Source organism: Oncorhynchus kisutch, linkage group LG11 (assembly GCF_002021735.2).
Source record: "Oncorhynchus kisutch isolate 150728-3 linkage group LG11, Okis_V2, whole genome shotgun sequence".
In the NCBI taxonomy this organism is placed as follows: Eukaryota; Metazoa; Chordata; class Actinopteri; order Salmoniformes; family Salmonidae; genus Oncorhynchus; species Oncorhynchus kisutch.
Window position 1 is genome coordinate 58057148 of NC_034184.2, and position 17649 is coordinate 58074796.

General features: G+C 40.7%; 1 protein-coding gene across 1 annotated transcript in view; it reads left to right on the forward strand.

Annotated features, from left to right (window-relative positions):
* ptprn2 (protein tyrosine phosphatase receptor type N2) overlaps positions 1–17649 on the forward strand; it is a 254053-nt gene that overhangs the window by 151716 nt on the left and 84688 nt on the right. Inside the window, exon 11 of the mRNA XM_020494845.2 lies at positions 13872–13936. Within this exon, the coding sequence (XP_020350434.1) occupies positions 13872–13936 (65 nt within the window). The remainder of the gene's footprint in view (positions 1–13871; positions 13937–17649) is intronic.

Consider the following 17649-nt stretch of genomic DNA (forward strand, 5'->3'; position numbering starts at 1 on the left):
GCGAGAGAAGCTTCTCAGCTTTAAAACGGATTAAAACCCACCTTAGGACAAACAATGGTTGATGACCACCTTAAATCCCCTCGGGATTCTCAGTGTTGAGTCAAAGAGGATACGCTCCCTCAACATGGATAAGTTTGTGAAACATTTTGCCAGTTCTCACCAGTACCGCAGAATTATGCTGTTTTAAATCTACCTAGGATTATTTGGCATTTAGGCGGTGCCTCTTGTCATGATTAAAACCTGCACTGTGTACTAGCTAATACACTGACATTCTAAAATGATAAATCCAAAGGGTATCATGTCACACAGATTTAATTTGGTCTTGGTTAGGCCAATTCCAAAACTTTTCTTTGCTAATAGTTAACATAATATATATGAGCATAAATATGATACTGTTTGTAATATTGATGGGCACCAAAATGATCTCAAGTCCGTTTCTGCTTGATACCTGGTTTGTCAAATTGCAGTGTGTTTTTTTGTAAATTAACTTTTTTGTAAATAAACTATGCAATTCATGTAACACACAAATGCTATCTTATCTCCTTGGTGCTTGAGTTTTATTTTCGCAAAATATTTTTGATGTTCAACACTTATAGACCCAGATTATATATTCATGTCCCAAGTCCCTCCAGGATGTGAGTACAGTGTGTGTGTGTGTGTGTGTGTGTGTGTGTGTGTGTGTGTGTGTGTGTGTGTGTGTGTGTGTGTGTGTGTGTGTGTGTGTGTGTGTGTGTGTGTGTGTGTGTGTGTGTGTGTGTGTGTGTTAAATAAATGTAACTGCAGTTCCGAGGTAGAGACACTGACTATTCATAGTATGTTAAAGAATTCTAGTGAAGTGACCCTTTTGGACCACACTGTCTGCCACATTGAAGAACTCTGGGTTAAGTGAAAATAAAACTTCTACCTCTAATCAGCAATCATAGGATTCATTCACACTCCTTAGGTGCCAGGTTAGGGTTACACACAATTGTTCTCTCATGGTCTATGGATCCCCCTTGGCCACCCCATAAAACTCTAGTTCCACCACCCCCCTTAGCCCCACCCATCTATTTAAGGCCATGTGGTAAACACACACTATAATAAATTAAATCTATGTTTATTTGTCACATGTACAGGATACAGAGGTGTAATGGTACAGTGAAGTGGTAACTTGTACAGTCGTGGCCAACATTTTTGAGAATGGCACAAATAGTTTTTTAGTTTTCCCTGCTGCCTCGGTTTGTATGGTGGCAATTTGCATACAGTATACTCCAGAATGTTATGAAGAGTGATCCGATGAATTGCAATTAATTGCAATGTCCCTGTCTGTCATGCAAATGAACTGAATCCCCCAAAAACTTTTCCACTGCATTTCAGCTCTGCCACAAAAGGAGCAGCTGACATCATGTCAGTTATTCTCTCGTTAACACAGGTGTGAGTGTTGACGAGGACAGGGCTGGAGATCACTCTGTCATGCTGATTGAGTTTGAATAACAGACTGGAAGCTTCAAAAGGAGGGTGATGCTTGGAATCATTGTTCTTCCTCTGTCAAACATGGTTACCTGCAAGGAAACACGTGCCGTCATCATTGCTTTGCACAAAAAGGGCTTCACAGGCAAGGATAATTCTGCCAGTAATATTGCACCTAAATCCACCATTTATCAGATCATCAAGATCTTCAAGGAGAGTGGTTCAATTGTTGTGAAGAAGGCTTCAGGGTGCCCAAGAAAGTCCAGCAAGCGCCAGGACCGTCTCCTAAAGTTGATTCAGCTGCGGGATCGGGGCACCAACATTACAGAGCTTGCTCGGGAATGGCAGCAGGTAGGTGTGAGTGCATCTGCGCGCAAAGTAAGGCGAAGACTTTTGGAGGATGGCCTAGTGTCAAGAAGGGCAGCAAAGAAGCCACTTCTCTCCAGGAAAAACATCAGGGACAGACTGATATTCTGCAAAAGGTACAGGGAGTGGACTGCTTAGGACTGGGGTAAAGTAATTTTCTCTGATGAATCCCCTTTCCGATTTTTTGGGGCATCCGGAAAAAAGCTTGTCTGGAGAAGACAAGGTGAGCGCTACCATCAGTCCTGTGTCATGCCAACAGTAAAGCATCCTGAGTCCATTCATGTGTGGGGTTGCTTCTCAGCCAAGGGAGTGGACTCACTCACAATTTTGCCTAAGAACACGACCATGAATAAAAAATGGTACCAACATATCCTTCGAGAGCAACTTCTCCCAACCATCCAGAAACAGTTTGGTGACGAACAATGCCTTTTCCAGCATGATGGAGCACCTTGCCATAAGGGAAACGTGATAACTAAATGGCTCGGGGGAACAAAACATCAATATTTTGGGTCCATGGCCAGGAAACTCCCCAGACATTAATCCCATTGAGAACTTGTGGTCAATCCTCAAGAGGCGGGTGGACAAACAAAAACCCACAAATTCTGACAAACTCCAAGCATTGATTATGCAAGAATGGGCTGCCATCAGTCAGGATGTGGCCCAGAAATTAATTGACAGCATGCCAGGGTGGATTGCAGAGGCCTTGAAAAAGAGGGGTCAACACTGCAAATATTGACTCTTTGGATCAACTTCATGTAATTGTTAATAAAAGCCTTTGACACTTATGAAATACTTGTAATTATACTTCAGTATTCCATAGTAACATCTGACAACAATATCTAAAGACACTGAAGCAGCAAACTTTGTGGAAATTAATATTTGTGTCATTCTCAAAACTTTTGGCCACGACTGTATACTAGCAATATCAAAAACTGAAAGTGTCCAGATAAAAATCTTTCTACGTTTTTTATCATTATTAAATGACACTAACCTGACACACTTGTCTACATTGATGGGTCATGTAATAATCTGGCCGAAGTGGAGTGTCATAATCCCAAGTCATTCTAATTACCAATACAAACATTGTCATAGCTGTTGTATGAATCTGCATGTAGCTAAAGCTAACAAACTAGGTTCAATTTCAGCTAGCTAACATTAGCCTATAACTAGCAATAGAAACAAAATAGAAACTGATATCTAAAAATGTAGCTAGACTCTTACCCGTATAAATGGATGAACGGTTTATGGCAAACTGGAACCATTTAACTCAGTTTTGTTTGTAGCTACATTTTGTTTGGCCAGCGTTGTCAAGCCTTTCCAGTTCACACTGACCGTGGCGTGTGCAGAAAGTAGCCCATAACTTTTTCCAACTGATCTGTCGATAGCGCCTGGTAAATTCAGGGCATCAATGTGGTTGAGAAAAGTAGCAAAACTTTTGTCGTTTTCCATGGCTAATGTCATATCTTTCAAAAACGGTGCAGTAGAAAGGAGTGTCAACACATACTGAACAGCTCACGTTATAAGACAGAAGCATGCTACATGGCAGACGAATCCAAACTTATCTCCCAGCATGTCCAGACTATCCATTATCTCAGCCAATCATGGTTAGTGGGAAGGTTCCTGACTTTTTTGGGGGGCTAAACCAACTAGGCTCCTAATTTAACAATTTTATTTGTATTCATGGTGGGAATACAAGTTTGTTATCAAGGCACATGAAAATTCCCATGTTCCAGAAGGCATTTCTGCCAAAAAACACATTTTGATAAAAAATAAATGTTTACGTTCAAATGCCGCTCCTGTGAAGTAGTGACGTGCGACATATGCCTAGTTTTCTTAAAAGAGTCACATGTTTAAGAATTTTATTTTTTAAGCCTAAATAAATTCAGGATTCAAATTTGCTTTAACAAGTCACATAATAATTTGCATGGAATCACTCTGTGTGGAATAATAGTGTTTAACATAATTTTTCAATGACTACCTCATCTCTGTACAAAGATACAGGCGTCCTTTTTAACTCAGTTGCCGGAGAGGAAGGAAACCGCTCAGGGATTTCACCATTAGGCCAATGGTGACATTACAGAGTTTAATGGCTGTGATAGGAGAAAACTGAGGTTGGATTAGCAACATTGTATTTACTCCACAATACTTACCTAAATGACTGTGAAAAGAAGGAAGCCCGTACATCATACAAATATTCCAAAACATGCATCCTGTTTGCAATAAGGCACTAAAGTAAAACTGGAAAAAATGTGGCAAAGCAATGAACTTTATGTCCTAAATACAAAGGCAAATCCAACATACCACATCACTGAGTACCACTCTTCATATTTTCAAGCATGGTAGTGTCTGCATCATACTATGGGTATGCTTGTCATCGGCAAGGATTAGGCAGTTTTCTAGGATAAAAAAGGAATACAGCTAAGCATCGGCAAAATCCTAGAGGAAAACCTGGTTCAGCCTGCTTTCCAACTGATACAGGGAGACAAAATCACCTTTCAGCAGGACAATAACCTAAAACAGAAAGCCAGATATACACCAAGACGACATTGAATGTTCCTTAATGGCCTAGTTTCAGTTTTGACTTAAATTGGCTTGAAAATCTATGGCAAGACTTGAAAATGTCTGTCTAGCAATGATCAAAAACCAATTTGACAGTTGAAGAATTTTAAGAACAATAATGTGTGGCATCACTACAGATCTGGGTTCGAACCCAGGCTGTGTCTTGACCGGGAGACCAATGAGGCGGCACATAATTAGCCCAGCGTTGTCCGGGTTAAGGGAGTGTTTGGCTAGCTGGGATGTCCTTGTTCCATTGCGACTCCTTGTGGCAGCCAGGCGCATGCACGCTGACTTCGGTCGCCAGCTGTACGGTGTTTCCCTGTCACATTGGTGCTTCTGGGTTACTAGCAGTTACTTATATAGTATATTGAAGAAGAAAATAATAGCATACTCTGATGTGATTATGCCAAATGGTTACACTAGTTCATTTAGCAGACAAGATTTGCTTATAATTCCATGGTATTATTTTATATTATTTTACAGTATGAACAATACAAATGAACAAATGTAAATATTTTCTCAGAACAATTTGACAGGGAGTGCGCACATGCGGCTATTCTGTGTTGAGCAGTTAACAAAGAAATAGGTACTCCTGTATGCTTAATTTAGAGATATTAATGTGACTTTAGTTGTTCTACAAACATTGGGCAATATGTTTTGATTTTTAATACATAGTACGGCTGCATGATGAGACTCTAATGATGATTTGAAAAAGGTTGTTTGAAAGGCATGAGCTCTGCTTTGTTTTTGCACAGGCTGTACACACTCCAATAGTCTCTCATTCACAATTTAACAAGCACTTGATAATGCCTCGAATTTCACAGCAGCATCCCCTTTGTGGCTGTAATGACAGCTTGGCACATTCTTGGCATTCTCTCAAACCAGCTTCATGAGGTAGTCACCTGGAATGCATTTCAATTAATAACAGATGTGCTTTTAAAGTAGTTAATTTGTGGAATTTCTTTCCTTAATGTGTTTGAGCCAATCTGTTGTGTTGTGACAATGAAGGGGTTGTATACAGAAGATAGCCCTATTTGGTAAAAGACCAAGTCCATATTATGGCAAGAACAGCTCAGATAAGCAAAGACAAACGACAGTCCATGGTTTTTTTTAAGACATGAAGGTCAGTCAATACAGAACATTTCAAGAACTTTGAAAGTTTCTTCAAGTGCAGTCACAAAAACCATCAAGCGCTATGATGAAACTGGTTCTCATGAGGACCGCCACAGCAATGGAAAACTCAGAGTTACTTCTGCTGCAGAGGATAAGTTCATTAGAGTTACCAACCTCAGAAATTGCAGCCCAAATAAATGCTTCACAGAGTTCAAGTAACAGCCACACCTCAACATCAGCTGTTCAGAGAAGACTGCATGAACCAGTCCTTCATGGTCTAATTGCTGCAAAGAAACAACTACTAGAGGACACCAATAAGAAGAAAGAGACTTACTTGGGCCAAGAAACACAAGCAATGGACATTAGACCGGTGGAAATCTGTCCTTTGGTCTGATGTGTCCAAATGTGAGATTTTTGGTTCCAACCACCGTGTCTTTGTGAGACGCGGAGTGGGTGAACGGATGATCTCTGCATGTGTGGTTCCCACCATGAAGCATGGAGGAGGAGGTGTGATGGTGTGGGGGTACTTTGCTGGGGACACTGTCTGTGATTTATTTGTAATTCAAGCCACACTTAACCAGCATGGCTACAGCATTCTGCAGCGATATGCCATCCCGTCTGGTTTGTGCTTAGTGGGACTATCATTTGCACAACACACCTCCAGGCTGTGTAAGGGCTATTTGACCAAGAAGGAGAGTGATGGAGTGCTGCATCAGATGACCTGGCCTCCACAATCAGCCGACCTCAACCCAATTGAGATGGTTTGGGATGAGTTAGACCGCAGAGTGAAGGAAAAGCAGCCAACAAGTGCTCAGCATATCTGGGAACTCGTTCCACACTGTTGAAAAAGCCTTCCAGGTGAGCTGGCTGAGACAATGCCAAGAGTGTGCAAAGCTGTCATCAAGGCAAAGGGTGGCTACTTTGAAGAATCTAAAATATAAGATATATTTTGATTTGTTTAACACTTTTTTGGTTACTGCATGATTCCATAGCTGTTATTTCATCGTTTTGATGTCTTCAATATTGTTATACAATGTTATAAAATAGTTTTTAAAAATTAGAAAAAACCTTGAATGAGTAGGTGTGTCCAAACTTTTGACTGGTACTGTATATTTCCAGATTTTTTATATATCTCCTAGATTTAGGACATACATTTCAAAACTTCTTTCTGTCCTTTTTGCCATTTATGAATGTGTTATTTTAAAAAAAAAGTTTTATTTCACCTTCATTTAACCAGGTAGGCTAGTTGAGAACAAGTTTTCGTTTACAACTGCGACCTGGCCAAGATAAAGTGAAGCAGTTCGACACATACAACAACACAGAGTTACACATGGAATAAACAAACATACAGTCAATAATACAGTAGAAAAAGTCTATATACAGTGTGTGCAAATGAGGTAAGATAAAGGAGGTAGGCTATGGTGGCGATGTAACTACAATATACCAATTAAACACTGGAGTGATAGATGTGCAGAAGATGAATGTGCCTCGTATCATCACAAAGAGGAAACTTTAAAAACTTTAGTGAACAGGCTTTTTTTTGGTTTTACATTAGTTTTATTTTAGCGACCTTGATTGTATTTCAGCTATCCCTGAACCTGATTTAGCTTTGTGCCGTTTTGCAGATGTCTTCAAATCTATTGTGCGTAATTATGCTCCCTTTAAAAAATTAAGGGTTAAAGGTGATCGAATGCGTGGTACACTCTGGAAATATCAGAAGTCATTCATAAAGGATGCCAGGATCACAGGCTTAGGCCCGGACTGGCAAGATTTTAAGCAACTGAGGAATCATTGTGTAAAAAAAAATCTGAAAGGCTAAATCTGATTTATGTAACTGCTCTTTTGGATTGTCATGGGAACCCAGTTAAATTATGGAAAACTGTCAAATCCCTGAAGGGTTCTACTTCCTCCTCTCTGCCAAAACAAATACATTCAGACACTTGCCTGTTTACAGAGAAAAAAAATGCCATCATTGATGCATTTAATCACCGTTTTATTTCAGAGGGCTATCTCTTTGAAATAAATTCTAAGCCTATCCACAATGATATTGGGCTGGATGCTGATAGAGTAAACTTGCTGAATGTAAAGAAATGATAGTCAAAGCCTTTCTTTTAGGCTATTTACAGAAAATTGGTTTGCTAGCAATAGACAACAATAAATCTACAGGGGCCGACCAATCGGATCCTGGTCTGATAAGGGTGCAGCGCCCATTATTGTTGGCTCAATAACCCACATTTTTAATTCAACATTGTTATCAGGAAATATCCCAAAAGTATGGAAATCAGCTCTCGTGGCGCCACTCCATAAAGTAGAGATCTTAGTAGAGATCTTAATGATAATCACCCCATTTCAAGGCTTTCTTGTCTAGCTAGGATTCTTCAACTTTGCTCTTTTTTTACCTGAGAAATGTATTTAGCGTTTCGGGACCTGTTCTCTTCACTGTTTATATAAACACCATTGGTCAATCTGTTAAAAATGGTAAACCTCATCTGTATGTAGATGATACTAGTATGTATGTTATTGCCCCGACTGTTGATCTGGCTATTTCAAAACTACAGGCATATTTTTATAGCTATACAGGAATCCCTTGCTGATTTAAAACTTGTGCTTAATATGGGTAAAAAAACGTTTAAGAATGTTTCAGATGAAATACACGTTCAATCATTAGATGGTTCTCCAATCGAACGTGTTTCCCGCAGATAAATATTTAGGCGGTTGGATTGATATGGATTTGACATTTAAGAAACATATACCGTAGATGAGCTGGTTAAGAGGTTGAGATTTAAAATGGTATTTTTCTACAGAAACAGATCATGTCTTTCTCCAAGCAATAGGAAGCAGATTATTCAGTCAACATTTAATCTGTTCTTGATTATGGTGAAATTATTTATCAAAGTGCAGCTGCAACTATTCTTAAACCCTTGGATGCCATGTACCAGTGCAGAATACAAATAATATATGATGTCATCTATGTAAAGAGAACAATATCTGTGAACTATTTTGCATTTCAAAAGCTGGTCAAAGAGATTGGTAAATGTGCAATATACAATAAATATGTACTTTTTTACAGTTGTTGATTTGATGGCATCTCTGTGCTAACAGAGGCAGATCAAGGTATTTAAAACAAAATTATCATTGATCACTGATTATGACTGAAAAATGGACGGTGGGGCATCTCATCTGTCTCTGGGATCGGATGCATCCATCCTTCCTTCTCTAGATCCCCATCTCCCTATCTTTAACTCTCTCTCTCTCTCTCTCTGAGATAGCTATCCAGCCTTTTTTTTAATCCCCCTCTCCCTCCCCCTCTCTCGCTCCTTCTCTTTCGGAGATACAGTAGCTATGCACAGACAGCCTTCATATGTGCAGCAGGGGAAAGGGACGAATGGCAGCTTTAATATTGGAGTGATTGCCACTGATAAGGGTAACGGCTGTGGAGAGGCGTGAGTGTCATCCCTCCCTCCTTCGCAATAAACACTTTCATTTTGTTTGCCGGAGAGATGGATGTGCTGAATAGACAACCTGAGGAGCAGTGGAGGGAGGGAGGAGATAGATGGGAAGGGTGGGGATGCATATTCAGTATTAAAAGATCAGTCAGAGGGGTCGTGAAATATGCATTTTGTCATCTACGCCTCGTGTCTCGTCAGAGCAACAACGCTGGCCACCGACTCAAAATGCAAACCTGAGAAATTGTGGTCTGTATTATATTCATAGTGATATTTTCATGGGAAATTACATAAAATGCATAGTAATATTCCATCTGTCTAGATAATACGGACAACTTCAACATATTCATTGTGTCAGAATCAGTGATGAACAATGCCTGAATATTGTCCTCTGTTTTACACAGACAAAATCAATAGATCTGTGCAGAGGTGTAAGGTTGCTTCCCAAAAGGCATTTGGGACACAAGCAATGTCTAGTGTAAGTGTGCAATTTGGCCAAGGACATTGAGGCATCAGATTGCTGATTAAATTGACCTCCTTTTCACAAAACTCCTTCAGACATCTTGACTTCTCAGGATGGGGCCGGATGCTGGGTGGAGATCCCACTTGTTACTATTTATGAAATGTATTGCGTTTGAATTATTCCCATCTTCCCCTCCAACTCAAGTCAGCAGTTCAAAAGATATTTTCCTGTCGTGACTTTTCAATTTTTTTATGGTAACACTTTACCTTAGGATACTAACATTAAGGGTACCTTAATGTAGAGTGTTACTATTTTTTGTTAATACACAAACTAAGAGGCTAAAGCTGTTAGATTTTCCATTGGTTTTAGATTGTGTTTAATTTGACTCGGGGCAATAAGACAGCGTGACCAAAAAGATGATGTGAACAGCTGGGGAGCTGAAATCCGCATATCGGAAGTAAAACGAGGGAGACACAGACAATTGCTAATTAAAATCAGTGGGAAAACGACTTGAAAATTGGACTTCACATCAGTTTTCACAGTCTGGTCTTAAATATTTTGGACGTTAAAATGAATAATATGGTTGCAGTATAACAGAAAGGAGTAAACTTAATCTGGGTTTGTCTTTATTCTGTAAATGACTCCAGCTATAGGAACAGAGAATGTGAAACATCTCAGAAAGCTCAGGCCAAGCATGAATCCCTGTGGACCTTTACAATTGCCAATTATTGCACATGATGAACCCCATGTATTTTCATTTAAATTTCCTAAAGCAAGAAGTAGTGGGCTGCCGGTCGATGAGTTGAAAGTTAATCTAGAGGTAGAAAGATAGTGACCTTCAGGCTTCTTTGTTTTTAGCATACGCTAGAACTTTTCAGCTTGTCAGTCAAACTGGAACGGTATCCAAGCCAATAGATAGAAGGTAGACTGTGTGTTGATGTAAGGCTCATCGCTGTGTTTTGACTGGCTCTATACTCATCCTCAGCTCCCTGAGGGGTCCTCATTAAGACTAAACGCTGAGGGTGACCTTTCCGTCGCCCAACTCCCCCCACCCAGCTGGCCCTAATTACCTCCCTCATTACCCCCTCTGAAATAAAACACAGATCCAAGATGGCTGCCTCATTACCCCCTCTTAAATAACACCAACACCACTGGGTTGAACCAAGATGGCTTCCTCATTAGCCCTTCCTAAATAACACCAGCACTGCCAGGTTCAACCAAGATGGCTGCCTCATTAGCCCTTCCTAAATAACACCAGCACTGCCAGGTTCAACCAAGATGGCTGCCTCATTACCCCCTCTTAAATAACAACAGCACTGCCAGGTTCAACCAAGATGGCTGCCTCATTAGCCCTTCCTAAATAACACCAGCACTGCCAGGTTCAACCAAGATGGCTGCCTCATTACCCCTCCTAAATAACACCAGCACCACCAGGTTGAACCAAGATGGCTTCTTTTCCCCACAACTGATTTGCTATACTCTCTTTGTGATGTATGTTGGCCTAGTGGATCTCTGTGCTGTGGATGTATCCCCCCCTTCACTCTTTCACTCTCGCTTTCCCCCCAGTCTTAATTCCATAAGTCCTGACAGTATCATTTAGACGTCGCCATCGCTATGGTGATCGCTGATGAGACGATAGGGTGATCAGCGCTTACGGGATGTCGGAGAAGGAGAGGGAGAGAGAGAGAGAGAGAGAGAGAGGGCTGTAAGTAGCCCTCCTAATGATGGCACTAAAGTAACATGCTTCATTATTTGGAATGCTGCATAAATTGAGCAGTGCGTGGAATCATTTGGATTGATTAAAATACTAATTAAACAGGTCTTTGCAGAATTTGAGGAGTGAAGTAAGGTTCAGCTCTTCAGGGTAATTTGCATACCCTTCATCTGGGTAAATGGGATTTAAAGGACCCTCTCTCGTTCTCTTTCCTTGGCTCTCCCTCTTTCTCTTCTCTCCCTATTTCCTGGTACATTCACATGCTAACAAACTCAATTAAAATTATACTCTATTCACCATATTATTTGGCATAATCTATTAAGACCCCTTTGATTTTGTTTTTCAATATAAATGTATCCATCAAAGCAAGGGACTCAAAGGGGTAGACATGACCAGAATAAAACAAAGTCTGCCAAGTGTAGATCTTAAATGTTGGACGCTCAGTCGCTGCGTCACTTACTTTGATTTTCATGACAATATCTTTGTTAAATTTTGCATTTGGAACTAGCGTGGGAATACTTGAATTGATTAATAGATGTATGGATCAAACTCATCGTGTGATCCTATTAAGTACTGCAAGAACCAATAACAATTAACTATGCAGTACATCAACTAGCACTTTTACATTTAAAATAATTTAACAATGTAAACATTCACTGGTGCCTCAGCAGCTGACTGTGTGCAAAGGTCTGGCCCCTAAACCACTTTAAGTTTTAGTAATTTAGCAGACACTCTTATCCAAAGCAACTTGGGTTAAAGTGCAGATTTTTCACCTAGTCAGCTCAAGGATTTGAACCAGCAACCTTGCTAGCCTAACGCTCTTAACCGCTAGGCTAACTACCCCCCCCCCCCCCCCCCCCCAAAAAAAAAGTCCTCAGAGCAAAGTCACAATAAAATCTCCACTCCACATATGTGCTCTAGACACTGTACTGTTGGGTATTCTGTGATCATGTAGGGTGGTTGTGCAAACTCTTTCAAAATCTCATCTGGTGTACCTTAGCCAACAGTAAGTGTGACTTTGAACAGTCACTGATGAGTTTGGAGTTTGAGTTGGAGTTATAGGCTGACGAAGAGCTTCGGGTAGAAACGTTTCACAATAAACTGTGAGAGAATGAATCTATCTTTAATACACACTTACACTGTCACACACTCTTTCTCCCAGTCTCCTGTTCCATTATAGAACTGGAAGGTCAAATGTTCTTCTGTGTCATTCATTCCTCTCACTAAAACACAGCTAAAAAAAATATATATATACAGTACCAGTCAAAAGTTTGGACACCTAGTCATTCCTGGGTTTCTGGGTTTTTCAAAATGTTTTGCTATTTTCTACATTGTAGAATAATAATGAAGACATCAAAATTATGAATTAACACATGAATCATGTAGTGACCCCAAAAAGTGTTAAACAATCAAAATATATTTTATATTTGAGATTCTTCAAAGTAGCCACCCTTTGCCTTGATGACAGCTTTGCACACTCTTGGCATTCTCTCAACCAGCTTCATGAGGTAGTCACCTGGAATGCATTTCAATTAACAGGTGTGCCTTGTTGAAAGTGAATTTGTGGAATTTCTTTCCTTAATGCGTTTTAGCCAATCCGTTGTGTTGTGACAAGGTAGGGGAGGTATACAGAAGGTAGTCCTTTTTGGTAAAATACCTAGTCCATATTATGGCAAGAACAGCTCAAATAAGCAAAGAGAAACGAGAGTCCATTATTACTTTAAGACATGAAGGTCAGTCAATCCAGAAAATGTTCAAGGGCAGTCGCAAAAAACATCAAGTGCTATGATGAAACTGGCTCTCATGAGGACCGCCACAGGAAAGGAAGACCCAGGGTTGCAGCCCAAATAAATGCTGCGTGAATCAGGCCTTCATGGTTGAATTGCTACAAAGAAACCACTACTAAAGGACACCAATAATAAGAAGCGACTTGTTTGGGCCAAGAAACACGAGCAATGGACATTAGACCGGTGGAAATCTGTCCTTTGGTGTCCAAATTTGAGGTTTTTGGTTCCAAACGCTGTGTCTTTGTGACACGCAGAGTAGGTGAACAGATGATCTCCACATGTGTGGTTCACACCGTGAAGCATGGAGGAGGAGGTGTGATGTGTGGGAGTGCTTTGCTGGTAACACTTTTGGTGATTAATTTACAATTCAAGGCACAATTAACCAGCATGGCTACCACAGCATTCTGCAGCAATACGCCAACCCATCTGGTTTGCGCTTAGTGGGACTATCATTTGTTTTTCAAACAGGACAATGATCCAACACACCTCAAGGCTGTGTAAGGCTATTTGACCAAAAAGAAGAGTGATGGAGTACTGCCTCCGCAATCAGCCGACCTCAACCCAATTGAGATGGTTTGGGATGAGTTAGACCGCAGAGTGAAGGAAAATCAGCCAACAAGTGCTCAGCATATGTGGGAACTCCTTCAAGACTGTTGGACTGTTGGAAAAGCATTCCAGGTGAAGCTGGTTGAAAGAATGCCAAACACGTACAAAGCTATCATCAAGGCAAAGGGTGGCTACTTTGAAGAATCTAATATATTTTGATTTGTTTTACACTTTTTTGGTTACTGCATGATTCCATAAGTGTTATTTCATAGTTTTGATGTCTTCGCTGTTATTATACAATGTAGAATAAAGTAAAATAAAAGAAAAACCCTTGAATGAGTAGGTGTGTCCAAACTTTTGACTGGTACTATACATAACAATTACACTCACACACAACTCTTGCCTTTTTTATGTTTCTCCCCGTGTAGTTCAGCAGAAGAAGCAGCTGGAGAAGGAGACAGGTGTGAAGATCCTGGAGGCTGGAGTCAGCGATGTAAGTCCTGTTTCATCATCTATCTAATAAGATGGGAACCACAGAACTATAATCATTGACTTAAATGGGGATGCCCTTTCTAATTATTCTATTTCTGTGCTGGGAACATCTAGCACTGACTACATCCATGTGGAACAGAGTATAGATTATTTTTAATTCGGAAGTTTACATACACTTAGGTTTTTCAACCACTCCATACATTTCTTGTTAACAAACTATAGTTTTGTTAAGTCCGTTAGGACATCTACTTTGTGCATGACGGAAGTAATTTTTCCAACAATTGTTTACAGACAGATTATTTCACTTATAATTCACTGTATCACAAATCCAGTGGGTCAGAAGTTTACATACACTAAGTTGACTCTGCCTTTAAACAGCTTGGAAAAATCCATGAAAATAATGTCATGGCTTTAGAAGCTTCTGTTAGGCTAATTGACATCATTTGAGTCAATTGGAGGTGTACCTGTGAATGTATTTCAAGGCCTAGCTTTAAAGTCAGTGCCTCTTTGCTTGACATCATGGGAAAATCAAAATATATCAGCCAAGACCTCAGAAAAAAATTGTAGACCTCAACAAGTCTGGTTCATCCTTGGGAGCAATTTCCAAATGCCTGAATGTACCACGTTCATCTGTACAAACAATAGTACGCAAGTATAAACACCATCGGACCACACAGCCATCATACCGCTCAGGAAGGAGATGCATTCTGTCTCCCCGAGTTGAACGTACTTTGGTGCGAAAAGTGCAAATCAATCCCAGAACAACAGCAGAGAACCTTGTGAAGATGCTGGAGGAAACAGGTACAAAAGTATCGATATCCACAGTAAACAAGTCCTATATCGACATAACCTGAGGAAAAAGGGGAAAGCTTGCAAGCCGAACAACACAATCCCAACCGTGAAGCAGGGGGGAGGCAGCATCATGTTGTGGGGGTGCTTTGCTGCAGGAGGGACTGGTGCACTTCACAAAATAGATAGCATCATAATGAAGGACAATTACGTCAATATATTGAAGCAACATATCAAGACATCAGTCAGGAAGTTAAAGCTTGGTCGCAAATTGGTCTTCCAAATGGACAATGACCCCAAGCATACTTCCGAAGCTGAGGCAAATTGGCTTAAGGACAACAAAGTCAAGGTATTGGGGTGGCTATCACAAAGCTCTGACTTCAATCCTATAGAAAATTTGTGGGAAGAACTGACAAAGCGTGTGCAAGCAAGGAGGCCTACAAACCTGACTCAGTTACACCAGCTCTGTCAGGAGGAATGGGCTAAAATTCACCCAACTTATTGTGGGAAGCTTGTGGAAGGCTACCCGAAACGTTTGACCCAAGTTAAACCATTTAAACTCAATGCTTCCAAATACTAAGTGTATGAGTGTATGTAAACTTCTGACCCTCTAGGAATGTGATGAAAGAAATAAAAGCTGAAATAAATCATTCTCTCTACAATATTTCTGACATTTCACATTCTTAAAATAATGTGGTGATCCTAACTGACCTAAAACAGGGAATTGTTACTCGGATTAAATGTCAGGAATTGTGAAAAACTGAGTTTAAATGTATATGGCTAAGCTGTATGTAGACTTCCGACTTCAACTGTATATGGAATACAATTTTTGTGCGATTGTATCGTTAAATCTTACCAAGTAAAATCCCTGAAGAGAATACTGAGCTTGTACTCCCAACACCCCAACATGCAACATCATTGTAAAGGAACCAAACCTGGAATGTTCCAGATCTCTTTACACTGTGCTCTGATTTGATTTGACTGGGTTGTTCTCCAGGGAGATGGCTCCAGATGTGGCAACTTGGCATTTAATCACCACGCTACCTTCTGCTACCATCCATACCGCCTGCATCCTTTATGAGGCTGCCATTATGCAACCAGACATTGATCTTGAGCCTGAAATGAATGCCAAATGTAGTTTCCTGTTTAAACGTGTCGCTTTGATACACGTCCTCTGTATTCATTTCCTGTCCTCCTTGGGATTGTTGGTTCCCATGGAGGATAAAGAACAACAAGACAAAGCGCAGTGCGTTTTGACACTTTAAATAGCCGATGATAGTGGCTCAGGGAAGGAACAGTAAGCGGATTATCTGGAGAGCTGTCACTCTGTGGCTGCCCAAAATTAAAAGCAGTGCAGAAGTGTACTTAAGAAGAGCGTGGGCATGAGAGCAGGGGAGATGTGCATTCATTCATTGGTGACGCTGCTAGTAAATATTCAAATGTAGCTAGCAATGTGCATATTGGAGGTGAGGATCTAATCAAGCAGCCATTGATGCGCTGGAGTCCTCCTAGCAGACCTGCGTCTAAATGAGTTTTTCAATGGAAATGAGACAGACAGCGATGGCACTGTGAGCCATGAAGATTATCACGAGGCATGCTGGGAACTAAATGGATGTGGCCTGTGTGTGTGCTGCTGCCGTCGTCAATGGCAACAGGCATAACATAGTCGGGACCGTTTTCCCCGGTCAATCCTACACTCACTGTCCTCCTATGGCCAACTCTGTCACACGTTCGCTACATTCTCTTGTTGTTTTATTTTATCTCTATTTCTTCTGTTTATGCGTTTACCTCCCTCTTTTTTTTTTACCCACACTCTTTTCTTTCCTTTTCCTCATGGGGCAGCTGTTACGACTTTCTTCCGTTGAAGGAGAGTCGGACCAAAATGCAGCATGGTTAGTTCGATACATGTTTAATGTAAATGAAAATACGAACTAAATACAAAAACAACAAACGGAAATGTGAAAACCTATACAGCCTATCTGGTGAACACAAAGACAGGAACAATCACCCACGAAAACACTCACAGAATATGGCTGCCTAAATATGGTTCCCAATCAGAGACAACGATAATCACCTGACTCTGATTGAGAACCGCCTCAGGCAGCCATAGACTACGTAGACACCCCACAAAACCCCTAAGACAAAAACACACCTCAATAACCCATGTCACACCCTGGCCTGACCAAATAAAGAAAGAAAACACAAAATACTAAGACCAAGGCGCGACAGCAGCAGGGTAGCCTAGTGGTTAGAGCGTTGGACTAGTAACCGGAAGGTTGCAAGTTCAAACCCCCGAGCTGATAAGGTACAAATCTGTTCTGCCCCTGAACAGGCAGTTAACCCACTGTTCCTAGGCTGTCATTGAAAATAAGAATTTGTTCTTAACTGACTTGCCTAGTTAAATTATGGAAAAATGTTTTAAAAAATAATAAGTCCTCTGCGGAAACCAGAGTGAGGGCGGGATCTATCTTTTACCTCAGGAGTGTGAAATCAGAGACAGACGAAGTGTGTGTGCGCCTGTGTATGTGTCAGTAACTATGCATTAGCCTTCAAAACACAACAGAAATGTGTGCATAAATTGACAAAGAAAGTAAATGAGAATAAGTTAATAAAGGCACAACCAGTTAGATGTTATGGGGTTTATATCATGTCGTAAGAGATCCAATCAAATTGGAGGAGTCCTCCACTGTAGCACAGGCTTACATCGGAGAGTGCCTGCTCTTGCATGGAACCAACCAACCTGGTGTCCTTAAGAGTATTGAGAGTGGAGCTGACACAGGGTGCTTCCTCATTGGGCTCCGGTCTAAAGTAGTGCACTACATAGGGAATATGGTGCAATTTGGGACACAGCCAGAGCCTCTCCGTCCTGTCCTCGCCCTGTCTATCTTTGTTAAAAAAGGGGACAAATGACAAAACAGCTTAGGA